A 17358-nucleotide genomic window follows, 5' to 3' on the forward strand; every position below is an offset into this window, starting at 1 on the left:
TCTCGGTCCTGAGCCAACACCTCAAGCTGTCCCCAATTGTGGCCCATTTTTCTTGTCATCTGCCTCCCAAGTCTCGGTGCCAGGTGTTTCGTGGGCCGACCCCTCTTTCTTTTCCCTTGGGTATTCCACTTGAGGGGACTGCCTTGTGGTGTTTGAGGCTAGTTTACGGAGAGTATGGCCTATCCATCTCCCAACGCCGTTGAAGGATCTCTTCGTCTGCTGGTTTTTGGTTGGTGCGTCGCAGACAGGTGTTGATGAATGACTGGATTGTGTTTTGTAGTGTTTACAGTGGTCCGCCATGTCTCAGCACCATAGAGTAGGACTGACTTCACATTGGCCTTAAATATCCTTATCTTTGTTGTGATGGCCAGGTCTTTTACACTCCAGATGTTTTTTTAGTTGGAGGCAAGCTACCCTGGCCTTGCCAATCCTGACTCTCACATCAGCATCTGTTCCAACCTGCTTGTTGACAATGCTGCCAAGGTAGGTGAACTCGTCAGCCTCCTCCGGTGCTTTGCCTTCCAGCATGATGGATGAGGTGCTGGCAGAGTTGTACTCTCAGGACTTTGCTCTTCCCTCTGTGGATATTAAGACCAAGGCGAGCTGAGTTGGCTGCAATGGTGCTGGTCTGGTTTTTTTCTGCATCTGCCGTTGGGTGTGAGAGAGAAGGGCCAGGTCGCCCGCAAAGTCCAGATAATTTTTCAACCAAACCCTGGCAGGTTTGGTTGAACCTGCCAGGGATTTGACCCCTGCCGGTATAGCCCCCAGGGTCACGGAGGCACACAAGCCTCCCCACCACGACAACGTAGCAACATAAGCGAGGAAGCAACATGGGGAGGAGAGGAGACAGTAGCCCCAAATATTAGGTTTGAGCTTCTATCACTCATTGAAAAGCATAGTAAAGCACCTCAAGCACTGTCCTGGCAGCCTGCTGGTCTAGTCTGTGAGGACATTTCACTGAATTATTAAATCCTTTAACCTTTTAAACTCCTAAACTCACTTCTACAAAGCTACTTTGACCCTTAACCTAAGCCTAAAACTGTGCCCTAACCCAACGTCTTTAAAAAAGCCTCTCATAGAATTGAAGGACCAAAATGTTGTTTCTCAATATTTTTCTTCTATCCTTTGTGTCCACATGGACCTCACAAAGATGTAAGTTCAAGAGTACACACACAGAAATAAACATCAGAGAGAGAATAGTCCCTATAGAAGTAGCCCACGTCCAGATCATTGGTCCAACGATGCGGTGCAGATGATGACCCTTCCACCGTCAAGCCCATTCACAGGTCAAAGAGCAACCGAGATAGTTTTCTACCATCCTGCTCTCTCTTGCTCTCCTCAGCACAGTTCCACCTCCCCCGCTAGCTGAGAGCACGGAGGTCAGAGTCGGGGGCTGAAAATAACATCCTCCGCGCGCTGATACTTCTCCTCTTCTCTCGCTGGCTATAATGTACTCTGCCTCACAGACACGCACACATATATACTCCTGCCGTTTCCCTCAGCCAGGCATGGAGCAGAATCTCTTAGATGCTATGAGTGCAGCAACAGGGAGCTGTTAATGAGGGATGCTGCATGGGTGTGTGTGTGAGTGTATGTGCGGGAGACACATAGGCATTAGTGCACACTTAAAGCCTGTGAGTGAGCATGTCTGAGCAATCGTGCACATTGGTCTCACTTTTTGTGTCTGTCTTACCTGACCCCTGTTGACTGCACGGCCAGGGGGAGGACAGTGGGACACCGCTGGGAGGTGTAATGGCTCATAATGTAAATGTCAAGTGCAACAGCCCTGGACCTGAGCCCAGCGCCATTAGAGTAAGCACAGGGTTTATAAGGGCTATCAGCAGCAACACTGCACGCACTGTGGGAGGTGATGCAGTTAGGAAGTGGACAGAGGAAAGTGTCAAGGATGAGAAAGCTGGCAGGAGTGCTGTGCGGAAAGCTATGTAAGTTGGAAGGAAGGAAGGCAGGCAGAGAGGAGAAGATGTTAATAAGACCCAAAGCAAGGACTAAGAGGATTTAATTTAATCTAAGCTAGAAGGAAAAAATCTATTAGCCTATATTTGTCCTAATTATCACATGGTACTGTATATATGTAGTTAACATATTCACTGAATTTTGAGATGTAATTTTTACATTCTATCGTAATGTATAGTTCACATACTCTTGACTGCACTGTTGAAAGGAGTGACGGTATTGCAGAGGCTCATAGCCCTGGGGGTCTGGAGCTATGCCTAGGTTATTCTATTTGTAGTTCATATACACTTTTTATGTTCCTGAATTGTTGCCAGTTTGCAAATTTCCCAAGACCATTTCAATACCACACTCCCCTCTCTCTTGTGTGCTCTCGTGGCTGGTGAAATATGGGCAGGCATATTACCCCCCTACACACACACACACACACACACACACACACACACACACACACACAAAAGTACATTGGCTGCTTTAAAGGGCTTATTTAATGTATTAGAGAAGGGCACACTCTGGGAGCTGAAAATGTTTGAAGAAGCAAGGCCTTTTACATAGTGCCGTTTCTACAGCTTCATTATAGCAGACGACACAACTGGGCTTTGCAGAAATGGAAGCTGAAGGTGTGTGTGTGTGTTCGCACACACACGCACGCCTATGTCACAGAGATGTCCTGGGGGCTTTATTCTAAAATAGAAAGCCACCTGGCTCCATTTTCCCTCCTTCCGCTGTTATTGCTGCAGCTCATCACAATATGTTAGCTGCATTATGGGTTGTGACTTGCATCAGGAATTTAATCCTGCGAGTCTCTCGTCTTCGTAGCTCTGATTTTTATCAGCACCCGTTTCCACGTGAGAGTTTCAAGTATAAAGGAGGGGAAGAATTGTCATTGTGCTGCCAGCCTGAATAACTGAATTACTTATTCTTTGAAGTGCCCTGGTGCGAGGCACGCCCTCTGCTTCAGTAGAGCTGCTTAGTGCCCGGCAGTACAACAACAGCAATTGTACTTGGTCAGCTCCCCAGGTGTAAGTGTGTGTGTGTGTGGCAGTTATTCCCCCCAAGCCTTTGCTGCGTAATAGCAACGTGAGAGCACCTCACCTAGTTCAGTGCCATGCTCGACATTGACCAGCCACTCCTTTGGGTAGTTGCAGAGGGTGCTAAGATTTTATTTAAGCCAGTCCGAGGAACTAGCCATCTTCATGCTGCCACTGTTCTCCATCAGAGAGCAGCTATTTTCATATAGTTTTTGTTCCAAAGTAAACCGTTACAGACATATATACGGCTGCAGTTTGCCCTGTTGTTAACCTTTGACCCCCACCCCTTCCCCCCAGACTTTGACTTCAGCGTGCCAGGCTCCATGAAGCTCCACAACCTCATCTCCAAGCTGAAGAAGTGGATCAAGATCCTGGAGGCCAAGACCAAGCAGCTTCCCAAGTTCTTCCTCATCGAGGAGAAGTGCCGCTTCCTCAGCAACTTCTCGGCTCAGACGGCCGAGGTGGAGATCCCCGGGGAGTTCCTCATGCCCAAGCCCACGCACTACTACATCAAGATCGCCAGGTACGCACGCACACTCACAATTTACAGAAGAACAAGCTTGCACAACCATGTTTTGTTGACACTTTGGTTGATTGAAGAGCGTGGCAAATACATGCAGTCCGCCAGGCCTTTTGGGTCAAGGTTCAACACTGTCAACTATGACATACTGTACACTACACAACTGCTAGCAGCATTGTATTTATGACATTTTTGTCCATGACAGTTAGAATAGTGACGCACAGTCATTGGTTACCCATTATAAAAGTGTCCTGTTTTGTTGCCACTAAGTTAGGCCACATAAGGCAGGAGTCATTTGATTTATGATCTCCTTAGCATCATCCTCAAGCTAAACTGTTGCGGGCAAGATATCTAATAACAAGTAGATTTGTTTTAAAAGCCTCTAGGGCTGCTACTGTAGCTGGGCATTTAGACTCTTAGTCTTGTTTCTAGAAGGTTTTACAGAACAAGCATGCTCAGAAACGTACTTGTGCACATGACTTGTGTAAAAACGTACAGTAGCAATATTGAAAATACAATATACAGTAACTAAACAATTACGGTATTATTGTAACAGATTTCAATTATTCGGAGGACCCCCTCGAAAACGAGATGATGCGTCTCAAGGGGTTTATCCTCCAATAACATTTTGAAATAAAAATTAAATCCTAAAATTTTAGTTATTGGATGATGATGATGAATATTATAAGATTCGTTATTTGTTATTATTAACAATAAGGCACAGTATCTAATGAGTCTCTGCCTTCAGCTGGTAATTGACCCCCCCTTTTTTTCTTTTTCTTACCAGGTTCATGCCCAGGGTGGAGATCGTCCAGAAGCACAACACGGCGGCGCGGCGCCTCTACATCCGCGGCCACAACGGCAAGATCTACCCTTACCTGGTGATGAACGACGCCTGCCTGACGGAGTCGCGGCGCGAGGAGAGGGTCCTGCAGCTACTGAGACTCCTCAACCCCTGCCTGGAGAAGAGGAAAGAGACCACAAAGAGACACCTGTTCTTTACAGGTAACAATACCCCTGGACAAACCTGGGGGGGAGGGACGTGGCCGGGTGATTTGGTTTGAGCGTCTCTCTCCGTCTGTCTCTTTGTCAATAGGCTCTATGCACAGCAGCCATATTAGGAATGAATTGAGCCCCTTCCTTCCTTCCTTCACAGGTGTTACCAATGATACTAAACTGTTCCATTTAGTGTGGCATAGTGGTTGTCTTATTTTCAAGGACCCCCATAACTCTGAGAGTGTACAAATGGAACCAAATGGACCCTTACGGGTCCATTTGGTTCCATTTGTACACTCTCAGAGTTACACACCCACCATAAGGGGCCATTTGGGAACCAAAATGGAGTGTTTCTAGTGAGCCAACATGCCCGATATCAGCACCCTGACCAGAATGGAACAGAGGCTTCATTAGTATCATTGGTAACACCTGTGAAGGAAGTAAGAAGAGGCCCAATTTCTTTCCAATATGGCTACTGTGCATACAGCCTATTGTTTTTTCTTCTCTCTCTCTCCCTCTCTCTCTGTCTCTCTCTCTCTCTGTGTCCTTTTTATAAGAGTGTCTGTATCCCAGCCATTTGTGTGTCCTTGTGTCCGTCCATCCGTATGTGTCTAATCTCGCAAACCACTACTCCAGTCTGTGCCAAATTTCTCGTGCACGCTGCCAGGAAGTAAATCCCCAAATATGTTTTCAGTTTTGTTTGTGTGTGTGAATTCTCTTTTTTTTTTTAATCTAACAATAATCTCAGATCTACCATCCAGCCGTCCCTCTGTTTTGGCAAGTCTTACGTCGTCAGCATGACGGCAGTGATCCACAGGGGAGCCACGACCGTTATTAGAGCCTGTCTTGTTTTTTTCAGATGTTTTTACTCTTTCTTTCTTTGTTTTTTCCATCTGTCTTCCCTCTCTCTCTCTGTTCCTTTCTCATTTCACACGTTCTCATCTGTGCCTCATGTGTTTGCCCACGGCTCTGTATCCTTGGAGATGAAAAGGTGACTCACGGCGTGACCTCCTCATGTCGTTGTGTACCGAGAGCAATTGTCGCTCGCCTCGCCCCGCATTGTTCTTCTCAAAATGTTCCCTCTCTCACACACATACAATTTCTTTTTATCTTTCAAGTACCTCTTCCCAATTTCCTCCCCTGTCCCCCCCACCCCAGAGGTTTGCCTCCAACCCAGATGTTTGCCCACTCTCCCCTTTTTTTCTCTTCTCTTCCCTGCCCTTGATTGCTTTGTTTTAGAGGAAATATGGATGGGGAATTCAGCCGGTCCCGTCCGACCCATTTCCTCCCTCCCCCGAACTGTAAGGTCTGGTGTGGAGGATCCTCTGGGTGCCCACAGCGTTATGTAAATGTTTAGACTGTTTTGATTGCACGTCCCAAGTGGCGGTGTCTCGCCGGGGTGGGTTTGGGTTTGCCCCCCCCACCCCCCTTTTGACCCCCCCGGGGGCCTTGGTGCTGAATGATAGTACCTCATTATTGTAGCTATTTCACAACTCCACAACCTCGCTCACCCCTCTAGAGTATACTTTGGTTGTAGGTTTTATGACGTGCGGTCGACTGTGTGGTAACATCAGATTTGTATTTTGACTAGTGTAGGCCAGTGTTTACTCTGCTAATGTCACAGAGTTGCTTGGTTGGTTGTTTGTTTTTCACCTTTCCTCCAACCCCATCCTTCCTTCTGTCCATCCTGCCCCCCCACCACCACCACCCCCTCTCTCTCTCTCGCCTCTCTCCAGCCTATTTTGTTTCCACTCGAGAAAAATAACTATCCAGCAGGCATTTTGTACTCTTCCAAACTTACCTCGTTGCCTCTAATCTGTACAGCGTAGCGTTAGTGGTGGCCATTTCTGCTTGGGTAAGAGGAAGTCCGTGAGTAGATTAGAGCAGAGTTAACTACTTAAGCCCTGTATAATGTCCTTATCGAATGACAAATAGTGAAATTAGCCGATTTATAATCTCACAATCCGTGTGAGCTCGAAGATGTGCTATTTTGTCTTTTATTTGTTTTGAATGTTCAGCTATAATGTCCAAAGTTTGGATCCCAGGGTTAAGGCGTTCTGTTCCATTTTTGAAGAAGACAGTAATAAAGCCAGTGTTGAGGTCATGGGTCAGTGCAAAAAAAAAAAAAAGGCATGTATTATGGTCACTTTAATGCATTTTATATGAAGTGACCCAGCATCCAACCAAATGACTGGTTCTCTCCCTCTGTCCATCTGTATTTAGGTCACCCGTGCTATAATGTCCCTGTTGGTAATTGGAGGTAACATGGTAATTGTCTTTTCCAGTGCCGCGGGTGGTGGCCGTGTCCCCGCAGATGAGGCTGGTGGAGGATAACCCCTCCTCCCTGTCCCTGGTGGAGATCTACAAGCAGCGGTGTGCCAAGAAGGGCATCGAACACGACAACCCCATCTCGCGCTACTACGACCGCCTGGCCACGGTGCAGGCCAGAGGCACGCAGGCCAGCCATCAGGTACACACAAATACACTTTTACCTAGACTTCCTGTCCCTTGAAACTAGAGGTTAAATGATTAATCCATCTGACAAAAAGTAGCCAAAATATTTTTCAGTTAAGTGATATATCATGTAAAAAAGAAACAAAAACATTATTTGCGCTATTTACATGTTACCAAAAATGTGAGCGCTTGTCTTTTTTCAAATTATAAGTTGTATGTATGTTTTCGACTGTTGGGTGAACATTCAGCAATTATCAGCATTTATCATATCAATTATTATTATTTGAAATGCATATTTCTCAATTTCTTTGTCAAAGGTGATACAAGACATCACAAGAACAAAAACACAAACTATCCTCAAATTAAAGAAAATAAGAATCACAACAAATATAATAATACAACAACCATCACACAACCATCATGGATAAACCTATTTCTGCTTAATGAAAATAAGCAATGATTGATTGCGTTGTGTTTCCGATTTTCAGTGGTTGAATAAATAATTGGAAAAAACCCTCCCTCCCTCCCTTCCTTCCTCCCTCCCAGGTCCTTCGGGACATCCTGAAGGAGGTGCAGGGAAACATGGTGCCCCGGAGCATGCTGAAGGAGTGGGCCCTCCACACCTTCCCCAACGCCACCGACTACTGGACCTTCAGGAAGATGTTCACCATCCAGCTGGCCCTGATCGGCCTGGCCGAGTTCATGCTGCACCTCAACAGGCTCAACCCAGAGATGCTGCAGATAGCACAGGTGCGTACGCATGCACGCACGCGCACACACACACACACACACACACACACCGATAATTATTTGAATCATAGTCAAGGTTCATAGGTTTAACCTGGAGCATAAGGACAAGTCTTTGATCCTTAGTTGATGGAAACACGCTGAGCCCTGAGGTACTGCAGATGGCACAGTTTTGTGTGTGTGTGTGTGTGTGTGGGGGGGGGACATGTCTAGGACAGCCACCAGCTGTGTCCTACGTGGACCACAGAGGGGTTAGGAGAGTTGTGTCCTACCTGGCAGGCGATATGGATGGTAGAACTGTACCTGGTTTTTGGTGTGTGTGTGTTTGTGTGTGTATGCACACACACATTCACAGTCAGACACACAAGGCTTGCGTGATTAACGTTACATAGACAAGCCAGAACAGAATTTTATTTACTTACTGTAGGTGCTCTATTTACTGAATTTAACCTGAATATTACGTCAACATCTCAAACTACTTTTCACTTCAGCGAAACTACATTAACTCGAATTCTGATCATATTGGAAGCAAAGAAAATCGCTGTATAGTGCATGCATGCACACACGCACACACACACACACCCTTATTTGACTCTCGGTCAAGGGCGAGTGTGATCTATGTCACAGGGGCTAATTCAATCTGTATACCGCCTCATAGATGCATTAAGAGATCACAGTTACCCCTCTCCATATCTGGCCATATGAATTACCATCCTCCCCTGTGACATTCACAGTGGGCCCTATCAGTCAGCCAGCCCGCTGTCAAATGAGAAGGATGTTTTGACAGCCCCCTTATATTCAGGGCCCTGTGCTCTACAGCTATCAAAAACGTTTCAATTTGAAGAGGCTGCGGGCACGTGTGTAAAAGAGGGGCAAGAGAGAGATATGGGGGGAGGGGGGGCGGGTCTGTTTGCCCTATTCCCCGTGTGTGTGTGTGAGAGAGAGAGAGAGAGAGAGAGAGAGAGAGAGAGAGAGAGAGAGGGACAGAGGGACAAAACGGAGTGTCTGTTACTTTTACAGCATTCGTGCATGTGTCCGTGTGTCCATCCGCTGTGTGCAGACAGCTTTCTCCCAAGTCATTATTAAAGATGATTGTGTCGGTCGGCCACCCCTCCCCTCTGATCCTAATCGGCCTTTGCTGACAGGCGTTCCTCTGGGCAGCTAAAGCGGCAGCATTAAGCCCCCTCTCTGCCTGTTCCACTCCGCAGATCCCATTAGACACACAAGGATTATAGTACGGAGAATGTACACACACACACACACACACACACACACACACACACACACACACACACACACACACACACACTCTCTCTCTAAAGTACATGCAGAGGGTGTACAAGGACAGGACACCATAAACTATAACATGGTGCTCCTCCACCAGGCCAAAATGGACATAGGTGGTTTTGTGAGGGTTTTACAGTTGGGGCCCTGCATGCAGACCTTATTGATGCTCACCTTAATAATTATAGTGACTTGATTCTTTCTATACTTGTCTTTTCCTTCATAGAGATTGAGCACCTTGGGTGCAGGCAGGCTGGCACTCACTTGTTGACTCTTACTGTAGATCAAAAATGTATGTATTTGTATTGTTGATTGGCCTACGCATGGTAGGCCACCACTACTTATGCCTTATGCCATGTCAGAGACCATACAGAGTACCTACTGCTCACAAGGCACATACTGAGTGTACTAGCGTGTGAAAAAAAGATTAAGGTTGTACAGATTTTGACCCTCGCCGTGCAGGAGACAAAGAATGGAGTGGAGAGCAAGGTTATTATAGTTAACAAAAATAACGAAATAACGAAAACTAAAATTGAAAAAAAATAAAATGAAAAAAGAAATAAACTATAACTAACAAAGTTAGTTTTGTAAACACACAATACAGTTTCAAACTAACTGAAATGATGACAAAATGCTCTTAGTTTTCTTTTTGTCAATTTATTTATAAGCTTAATCTGTAACTGATTTTTTTTTTTTTAATGCTATCTGTTCTTGAGTTTTCATTACACAATACTGTACTTACTCTGGCCCTTTTCAATCTTGCATCTGACTCATTTGTTTATTTGGTGCAGGATTGAAAAGGGCCAAAAGTATTACTAAAACGAATAAAAGCTAACTAAAACTATTAGCATTATCAAAAATAAATAAAAACTAATAAAAACTAGCAAATCCGCTCTAGAAAATAATTAAAACTAACCGAATTAGAAAAAAATATCTAAACAAACTAAAAGTAAACTAAAATGAAAAATCCAAAACTATTCTAATCTTGGTGGAGAGGTAGTGAGGGAACGGTGAATGGAGAGAGGAAGGGGATGAATGGAAGAAGAGCGAAAGGGTGAGAAGGAGAGGGGGAGAGCATAGGAGGAGGAGACATCGGGGCCCAGAGAAGCAGTTGACAGAGAGGAGGGAGGCTTAAGACGGAGAGAGAGGAGAGACAGGAAGAGAAGGAGTCCTGGGCCTGGAGAATGAAAATTACTGCGAGAGACAGAAGGGAGAAAAGGAAAAGCGGGGGGGAGAGAGAGAGATGGAATGAAATGCACCGCTATAAAGCTGTCAGACCCACTCACCTTTTCATATGAGAGGAGCTTATCTCCCTGGAATGGCTGCTCGTGCATGGGCCCTATTGCACATAAACGCAGGCGTAAAGATGAAACTGGGGCTGTATATACTTAACTCACTGGGGACAGAGAGCCTAGAGGAGAGATGAGAGCCGAGAAGGAGGTGTGAGTGGCGGATTATAGATGTCCCGCTGACGGTCAGACGTTTTACTGCATCTGGGGCAACCTGGATCGATACCGGTGGCCATTTTGTAGTTGTTTTGCTGTTGTGGAGACTCATTCAATCATTTTCTGGTATGACTAATACAGCCTAACAGAGGACAATGGGGGAATGGAACTTAATAGGAATGTGTGTTGGGATTTTGATAACATTTATTGTTTTGTTGGTGGTTAAAATGTTATTTAACCAACCAGCCACATTTGAATGATAATATCAATTGCTAAGTTTCCATAATTTTCAAGTGGCCTTACTCCACACTTTGTACATTCAGCCATGACTACGGTATTTAACATGTATAAAGTGTTTAAAAACAAATGCAAGGTGTTTAAGTCGCAAGTTTCCATTTTTAATTTAATTAATAATGGTAGTATTTGGAAATATTTCATCCTTTTAGACTGCCTTTAGAACAACCTTTGTTAAACAATTACTTAACTCTTAAACTGCCAGGGTTCTTCAAAAATAGTACTCAAAAACTGCCAGCAGTTTACATGGTAAAACATAGGATTTTATTTTTTTATTTCTCTGTTTATTTTTTAACATTGAAGTGAATGGAGCTGCAACTTTTTGGAAAATGTTATCTCCTGGTTCTTTGTGAAAACGGAAAAACGGAAAAACCAAAAAAATAAAAGAATAATTTTAGAAATGTTTTTATTTTGTTTTTGATTAAAAAAAAAAAACGTTTATAAACGTTTTTGGCAGGCAGAGAGTTACTTAGTAGTCATGCTAAAGTGATAGATAATGGCCAAAACACAATCAAATAAATATAGCATTATATTCATCCCGCTCTCTCTTCTCTCCAGGACACTGGCAAGTTGAACGTCTCCTACTTCCGCTTTGACATCAACGATGCCACAGGAGACCTGGACGCCAACAGGCCGGTCCCGTTCCGCCTGACACCCAACATCTCGGAGTTCCTGACCACCATCGGCGTATCGGGCCCACTCACCGCCTCCATGATTGCCGTAGCACGTTGCTTCGCACAACCCAACTTCAAGGTCAGTTCATCTGCAGAGAGTTCTTGTGCTATTATGGAAAGCTGCCACAGCAAGGCCACTTGAATGCCAGAAATGTCCTACGGCACTGGCTCAGGAGGTAAGAGTGGGCCGTCTTGGAATCCGAAGGTTCCTGGTTCGATTCCCTGGATCCTCCTGAGTTCCTGTCTTAAGTGTCCTTTAGCGAGACACTTAATCCACTGTCTTCTCCTGATGACAGGTTGGCGCCTTGCATGGTTGCCTCCGCCATCGGGGTGTGTGAATGTGTCTGAATGAAATGCACATTGTAAAGCACTTTGGATGAAGGCGCCATACAAATGCACTATTTCACAAAATAAATCAATTGCACTATTTATTAGTCTTATTGAGATTAAGGGTTGAAACCCCATATTTTGTGCTTACTTTTCTGATTCTGCTGCGTTTTAGCAAATTCCTGTGAGATGGTAAAGAGATGACATTTTCACCAATGATTGGAAGTTGTGTGCATTATTTGCACAACAAATAGGACCCCAATCAGCTTGATGGGGGCTTTATAATTATAGGTCATGTAACTTAGAAATGACATAAATCCATGAGTGAATCACCATGAGTCCACTGTATACAAATATATCCTCCTAAACCATACGTCAGATTGTTAACTAATTGGTCTGGAGTTGTTGACCAGAGTCAACAACTTTTGGGCCAGTCATCACAAACCTTGCAGGATAAATTTCAAATCATTCACTAGGGGGTGCAGTGTTTCATAATAAAAAGTTTCAACCATGTGTGTAAATTGTTTAAAATAAACCAATACACAACACATGCATGGGCCTGGTGCAAATTTGGCTATAAAAGCTTATTTTAAATGGGACTTTAAAATGCGCACTCTTGAACCATGTGCTACCTGGCAAGTTTCTACACAGGCACCAGAACCGAGTCTAAAATAGCGACAGTTTCATCAGTTTTGAAGTATTTTCTAAAGAACTGCAAATGAGCCGCGTTAATGTTGGTGTTTGTGGGGTCGTGTTTACAGTAGCAAATGTGAGGTCCAGTCATCCGTCTTGCATGGGGAACAAACACACACCCACTGCCTTCTCTGAATATTTCATTGGAGTATTCCACAACGAGGAGTTCTGTGTTAGTACTTGGCGTCTGTGAAATGTTGGCTTTTTGCGCTGTAAACTTCTCCAAACCCGTTGTTTTGGTGTTCAACCATACAGAGGTAAACCCGGAGAGGAAGCTCACTTAGGAACAGCTAAACAAAAACAAACACAATCAATATGTGAGCCGTGGGAGGTTTGGCTTGTGTATCCAAAACGGGGGCCATAATGACAGGCCTGTGGCGTCTATGTATAGGCCTCCCCTGTACTTTGAGATGGATTGATGTGGATGGACCAACTCAAATAAAGAAAAGCGTCAGTCCTGTCAATCTTAGCCAGAGACCATATCCCAGGAGGCCACCATTTCTTGTGGTGCGGCAAAATGGATGCACGTTGCCAAGGAACTGGATCGCAGAGAGAGGCGCACACAAACAAGACAGACATGTATGATTCACACATTCAAATATAGTGGAGCCTGAAACCAAATGAACACTTAAAGCAAGGGAAGAGGACAGTGTGTATACAGTTAGGTGGTGATTGCTAGTCTGGAGGCCTCCATCTTGGTTTAGATGTTGGTATATTTCAGCTCTTTGTCCTTCGTAACAAGCTGCTAACAAGGCTGAGAAGTTACCATAGGGAGAATTTACACCCCCCGAATTAAAGTTAACAACTTTGCTTAATGTGTATGTTTTAGATTGGCCATAATTTTATACCAAGTGTGAGGTTTTTATCTACAGCGCTTCAACACTGACGAAAACCGCCAATTAAAATGCCAGCCTTCCCTCTCCTCGCTTCCTGACTTCTCTTCTCTCCTTCGTCTCCCCGTATAGGTGGACGGCATCCTGAAGGCGGTGCTTCGCGACGAGATCATCGCCTGGCACAAGAAGACCCAGGAGGACACGTCCATGCCGCTGTCCCCGGCCGGCCAGCCGGAGAACATGGACTCCCAGCAGCTCGTCTCGCTCGTCCAGAAGGCCGTCACGGCCATCATGACCCGACTCCACAACCTGGCCCAGTTCGAGGGAGGCGAGAGCAAAGTGAACACGCTGGTGGCCGCCGCCAACAGCCTGGACAACCTGTGTCGCATGGACCCCGCCTGGCATCCCTGGCTTTGAGAAGAACCAACCACGGAACGGACAAAGGGAGAGAAAGAGACATTAGATTTTCTCGATTTTTCAAAAATAGCAGATCTACAAGCTCGTAGCGCGGCACTCGGTGCCGCGCTATGAGCTTGTAGATCTGCTATTTTTGAATAGCCAGAGAAAGAGACATTAGATTAGATCTGCCCACGGGAAGATAACGACGGCACGTCTTGCACTATTCCAGCCGAACAACACACACAGAGAGAAAACCCCAGAACGCAGAGTGAAGAAATGATGAGCATAAGACCTCGAAAGTAAGAGTGCAAAAAATGCCTGAGAAGGGACGCTATGCAAATAGTGTGTGAACTCAAAGGTGAGGCGAAACAAATGTGCCACATTGCGGCCGGTTGCCAGCTCCGTGGTTGAATAGCGCTGCTCCCTAATGTCACATCGTGCTCTGATCTCCACATAGTACCGTTTGGACTTGACCATGAATTCCTCCAGGTTGTCATCATCAAACTCAACTTGTATACAGTATAGTACATATAGTATGTATATACTGTGGATAGACGGTAGCTTCTTGTCATTTATACACACACACACACACACACACACACACACACACACACACACACACACACACGTATAAATGACAGGAAGCTACTTCCGCCTCCATGATGTCCCACCAGTTCCATATGAGCTGCAGTCACTTCTCACTCTGATTTAACCCATTAAGACCGGGAACGCAGCATCTGTGTGTCATTTCTTGATTTCTTTGGGCTATTCAAAAATAGCAGATCTACAAGCTCATATTTCATTTTCTTTTTTAGCGGACATTTGTAACTCAAATCTTTGCTTCTGGGGGTTTCTGGAACTAAATATTTTACAAATGTTCGCTTTAAAAAATACATATAACCCAAGATTTTGCCACAAATGTTCACGATTAAAAAAAAATAGCAGATCTACAAGCTCATAGCGCGGCACTCGGTGCCACGCTATGAGCTTGTAGATCTGCTATCTACAAGCTAGATCTGCAAGAAGGGGGGAAGCTAGAAGCTAGATCTATCTACAAAGTAGATCTGCTACAGATGCTGCGTACCCGGTCTAAAAGGGATAACGTGTGACATGGTTGTCATTGCCAACACCATTTTGTATCATCTCCATTTATAGGGAAATGTTGCAATGTCGTGCGTGCAAACACGGCACAGTTTCTATCTGTGCTCTCTCTGCACCGCAAATTGTATTTCACCCGTTTTACAACAACGGAGCAGTTTAAGTCGATGTTTGAAAAATGTTGCCGTTAATTGGTTATTGACCATCGATCTCTACAGAAGTTTGCTCCTGCTTTATAGAGCTTACAATACGTTTTTCATTTTTTTCTCAGAGGTTTATCAAAGGATTTCTCAGAAACTGTTCGTAAATTTTCTTGGGATTGATTTTTTGTATTTAAAAAGTGAATATTATTTAGCTGACCTTTTTTGTATCATCCCCTAAAGAATGTAGAATAATGTCCTGTGAATATCAGATAATGCTGTATGATTATTTTTTCTATTCACACTGCCTGCACTGTGTTGACAGGAACTGCTCTCGAACCCATTTTTACGTTGGAATTTTTTCTTCGCACGTCTAGTGCCCAAAGGTTTGATTTAAAGGTTGTTGATGTTGTTTTTGTTTTTGCTTTGTTTTTGTCTTTTATTAAGACTTGCAAAAAAAAGTAAGACTTCAGGGTTGATGGCGAGCGACACTGTAATAAGCTGTATGTATACTGAGGCAGATATGACTTGACTTCCCTGAGCCATTTTTGTATGCATTTTCCTCCATTTTGTAAAGGTACAGTGTTTTTTTGCCAACCACAGGATTGTTACCTCTTGCCTTGTAAATATGCATTTTGTTTTATAGTAAAAATGATCTTTTTATGAAAGTTCCAAGAATGCCCTGCTCATGTGTGTGGTGTTGTTTGTTGTTGAAAATGTTTTCCTTCCAGTTTAGTAGTTATATACACAGCAGCCTATTGTGAAGAAATTGACAGGTGTTTCCAATGATGCTGGTCAAACAGGCTGCTGATATTGTGCATATTGGCTCACTGGAAACACTTTTCTGCACCAGTGGTAGGGGTGTGTCGATACACTAATTTCACCAAACGATACGATACGATATTTGGCTCACAACTTCGATACGATTTTGATACGATACGATACGCACTTTTTTATTATGAAAAATATATGGGGGAGAAAAAAAGCAAATGCAAACAAATAATTCTGTTTTTGCATTATTCAGACATGCAAACTTGTAGCTTTTCAGCTTCAATAGCCGTTTTGAATCCAAATAGGGCAATAGTGTGACACCTGACCCGAAAAAAAAAAAACATGTCACCCTTTTCACCTCGGGGCTGTTTGCATGCCTGATTATTATTATTGTAAAGAAAACAAAAAAATTCAAAACGATATTTTTTTTCCTTCAAAACGATACATATCGTCACGAAAACGTATCGCGATATATCGAGGGACGATATATCGGCACACCCCTAACCAGTGGGTCTAAAATTGGGGTCCAAATGGCCCCTTTCGGATTACGGGTCCATTTGGTTCCATTTGTACACGCTCCGAGTTATGGGGGTCGTGGAAATTAAAAAGTCTGAGAACTACTGCGCTACACTAAATGGAATAGACTAGAGCCTTCATTAGTATCATTGGTTACACCTGTGAAGGAAGTGTTAATATGGCTGCTGTGCATAGAGCCAATTCCCACCTGTAGTGCCTGCCACTGCTGACCCCTACTGTTTGTTCATGGGGAGGGTGTAAACAACCACTTGTGTCCTCCGATAGACACTATGTCCCCACGCCAGCCACTTCTTTTCACCTGACAGTGCAGAGTTTCACCAGGAGGACGTACGGTAACACGTGCAGATGAACACGCTATTCTTCTTGTTTTTTTCCCCCCTGCTTAACAGGCACCTTGACCAACCTGTAGGATTGGCTAGTCCAGTGACAGAGATTGTGTTCGCTGGAACGTCGGGCCAAGCCATGGAGGATTCATACCCCAGTATCGATGGTGGTGGGTAGGAACTTTATCCCTGCTTAAACCAAACGCTCCCCAAACCTCATGTTTTTGAGTTTTTTTAGTGATGCAAAGGTACCGTTTCTTTGTTACATTGGGTAATTGGTGTTTAATATCTTGTTTAGAACGAAAACTCATCCCATTATTGATTAATTGGTGTTCATAGTTCATACGCCTTTCCCAAAAGAAGTGTGATCTCATGAAGTGAAAGCAGTGTTAAGGCACCATGGAGGCAAAATACAGTAACACCGAGGTCGTTACCTTCCCTCCCCAGCAAGCCTCTCCCTCTCTCTGTAAAAAGAAGCCCTGGGGAGTTGTATTGGAAGCCTCCCATCTCCTGTCGGCTTGATTAATGTGCGTCAGTGCATCTCGGAGTGGCCGGGCCATCGGTGACTTACACACACTGTCAGCCGGCCGCCCACCCTCATAAACAAAGGTTATATCATTGTTCACCTCTCGGCAGATTGAACACACAGCACAGCATCCCCCCACTCTCTTTTCTCCTTAATGCATTTATGCATACTCCTTCCTTCTCCTTCTCTCTCTCTCTATTACACAGCTCTCCTCACTTACTTTGGATGTATTTACACTCTGCCCAAACCGCACACACACACACACAAATCTACTCCCTTTCTTAATGGATTTGCA

At 44.4% G+C, this 17358-nt stretch overlaps 1 protein-coding gene across 3 annotated transcripts in view; it reads left to right on the top strand.

Moving 5' to 3' along the window:
* trrap (transformation/transcription domain-associated protein) overlaps positions 1-14602 on the top strand; it is a 141393-nt gene extending 126791 nt beyond the window's left edge. For all 3 annotated transcript variants that reach the window (XM_080456225.1, XM_080456227.1, XM_080456226.1), the window contains 6 exons: positions 3300-3525; positions 4310-4527; positions 6804-6988; positions 7519-7722; positions 11301-11495; positions 13402-14602. In XM_080456225.1, the coding sequence (XP_080312351.1) occupies positions 3300-3525; positions 4310-4527; positions 6804-6988; positions 7519-7722; positions 11301-11495; positions 13402-13686 (1313 nt within the window). In that variant the 3' untranslated portion in view covers positions 13687-14602. The remainder of the gene's footprint in view (positions 1-3299; positions 3526-4309; positions 4528-6803; positions 6989-7518; positions 7723-11300; positions 11496-13401) is intronic.
* Positions 14603-17358: the final 2756 nt, after the last annotated feature.

Source organism: Gymnoscopelus braueri, assembly GCF_963280865.1.
Source record: "Gymnoscopelus braueri genome assembly, chromosome: 17".
In the NCBI taxonomy this organism is placed as follows: Eukaryota; Metazoa; Chordata; class Actinopteri; order Myctophiformes; family Myctophidae; genus Gymnoscopelus; species Gymnoscopelus braueri.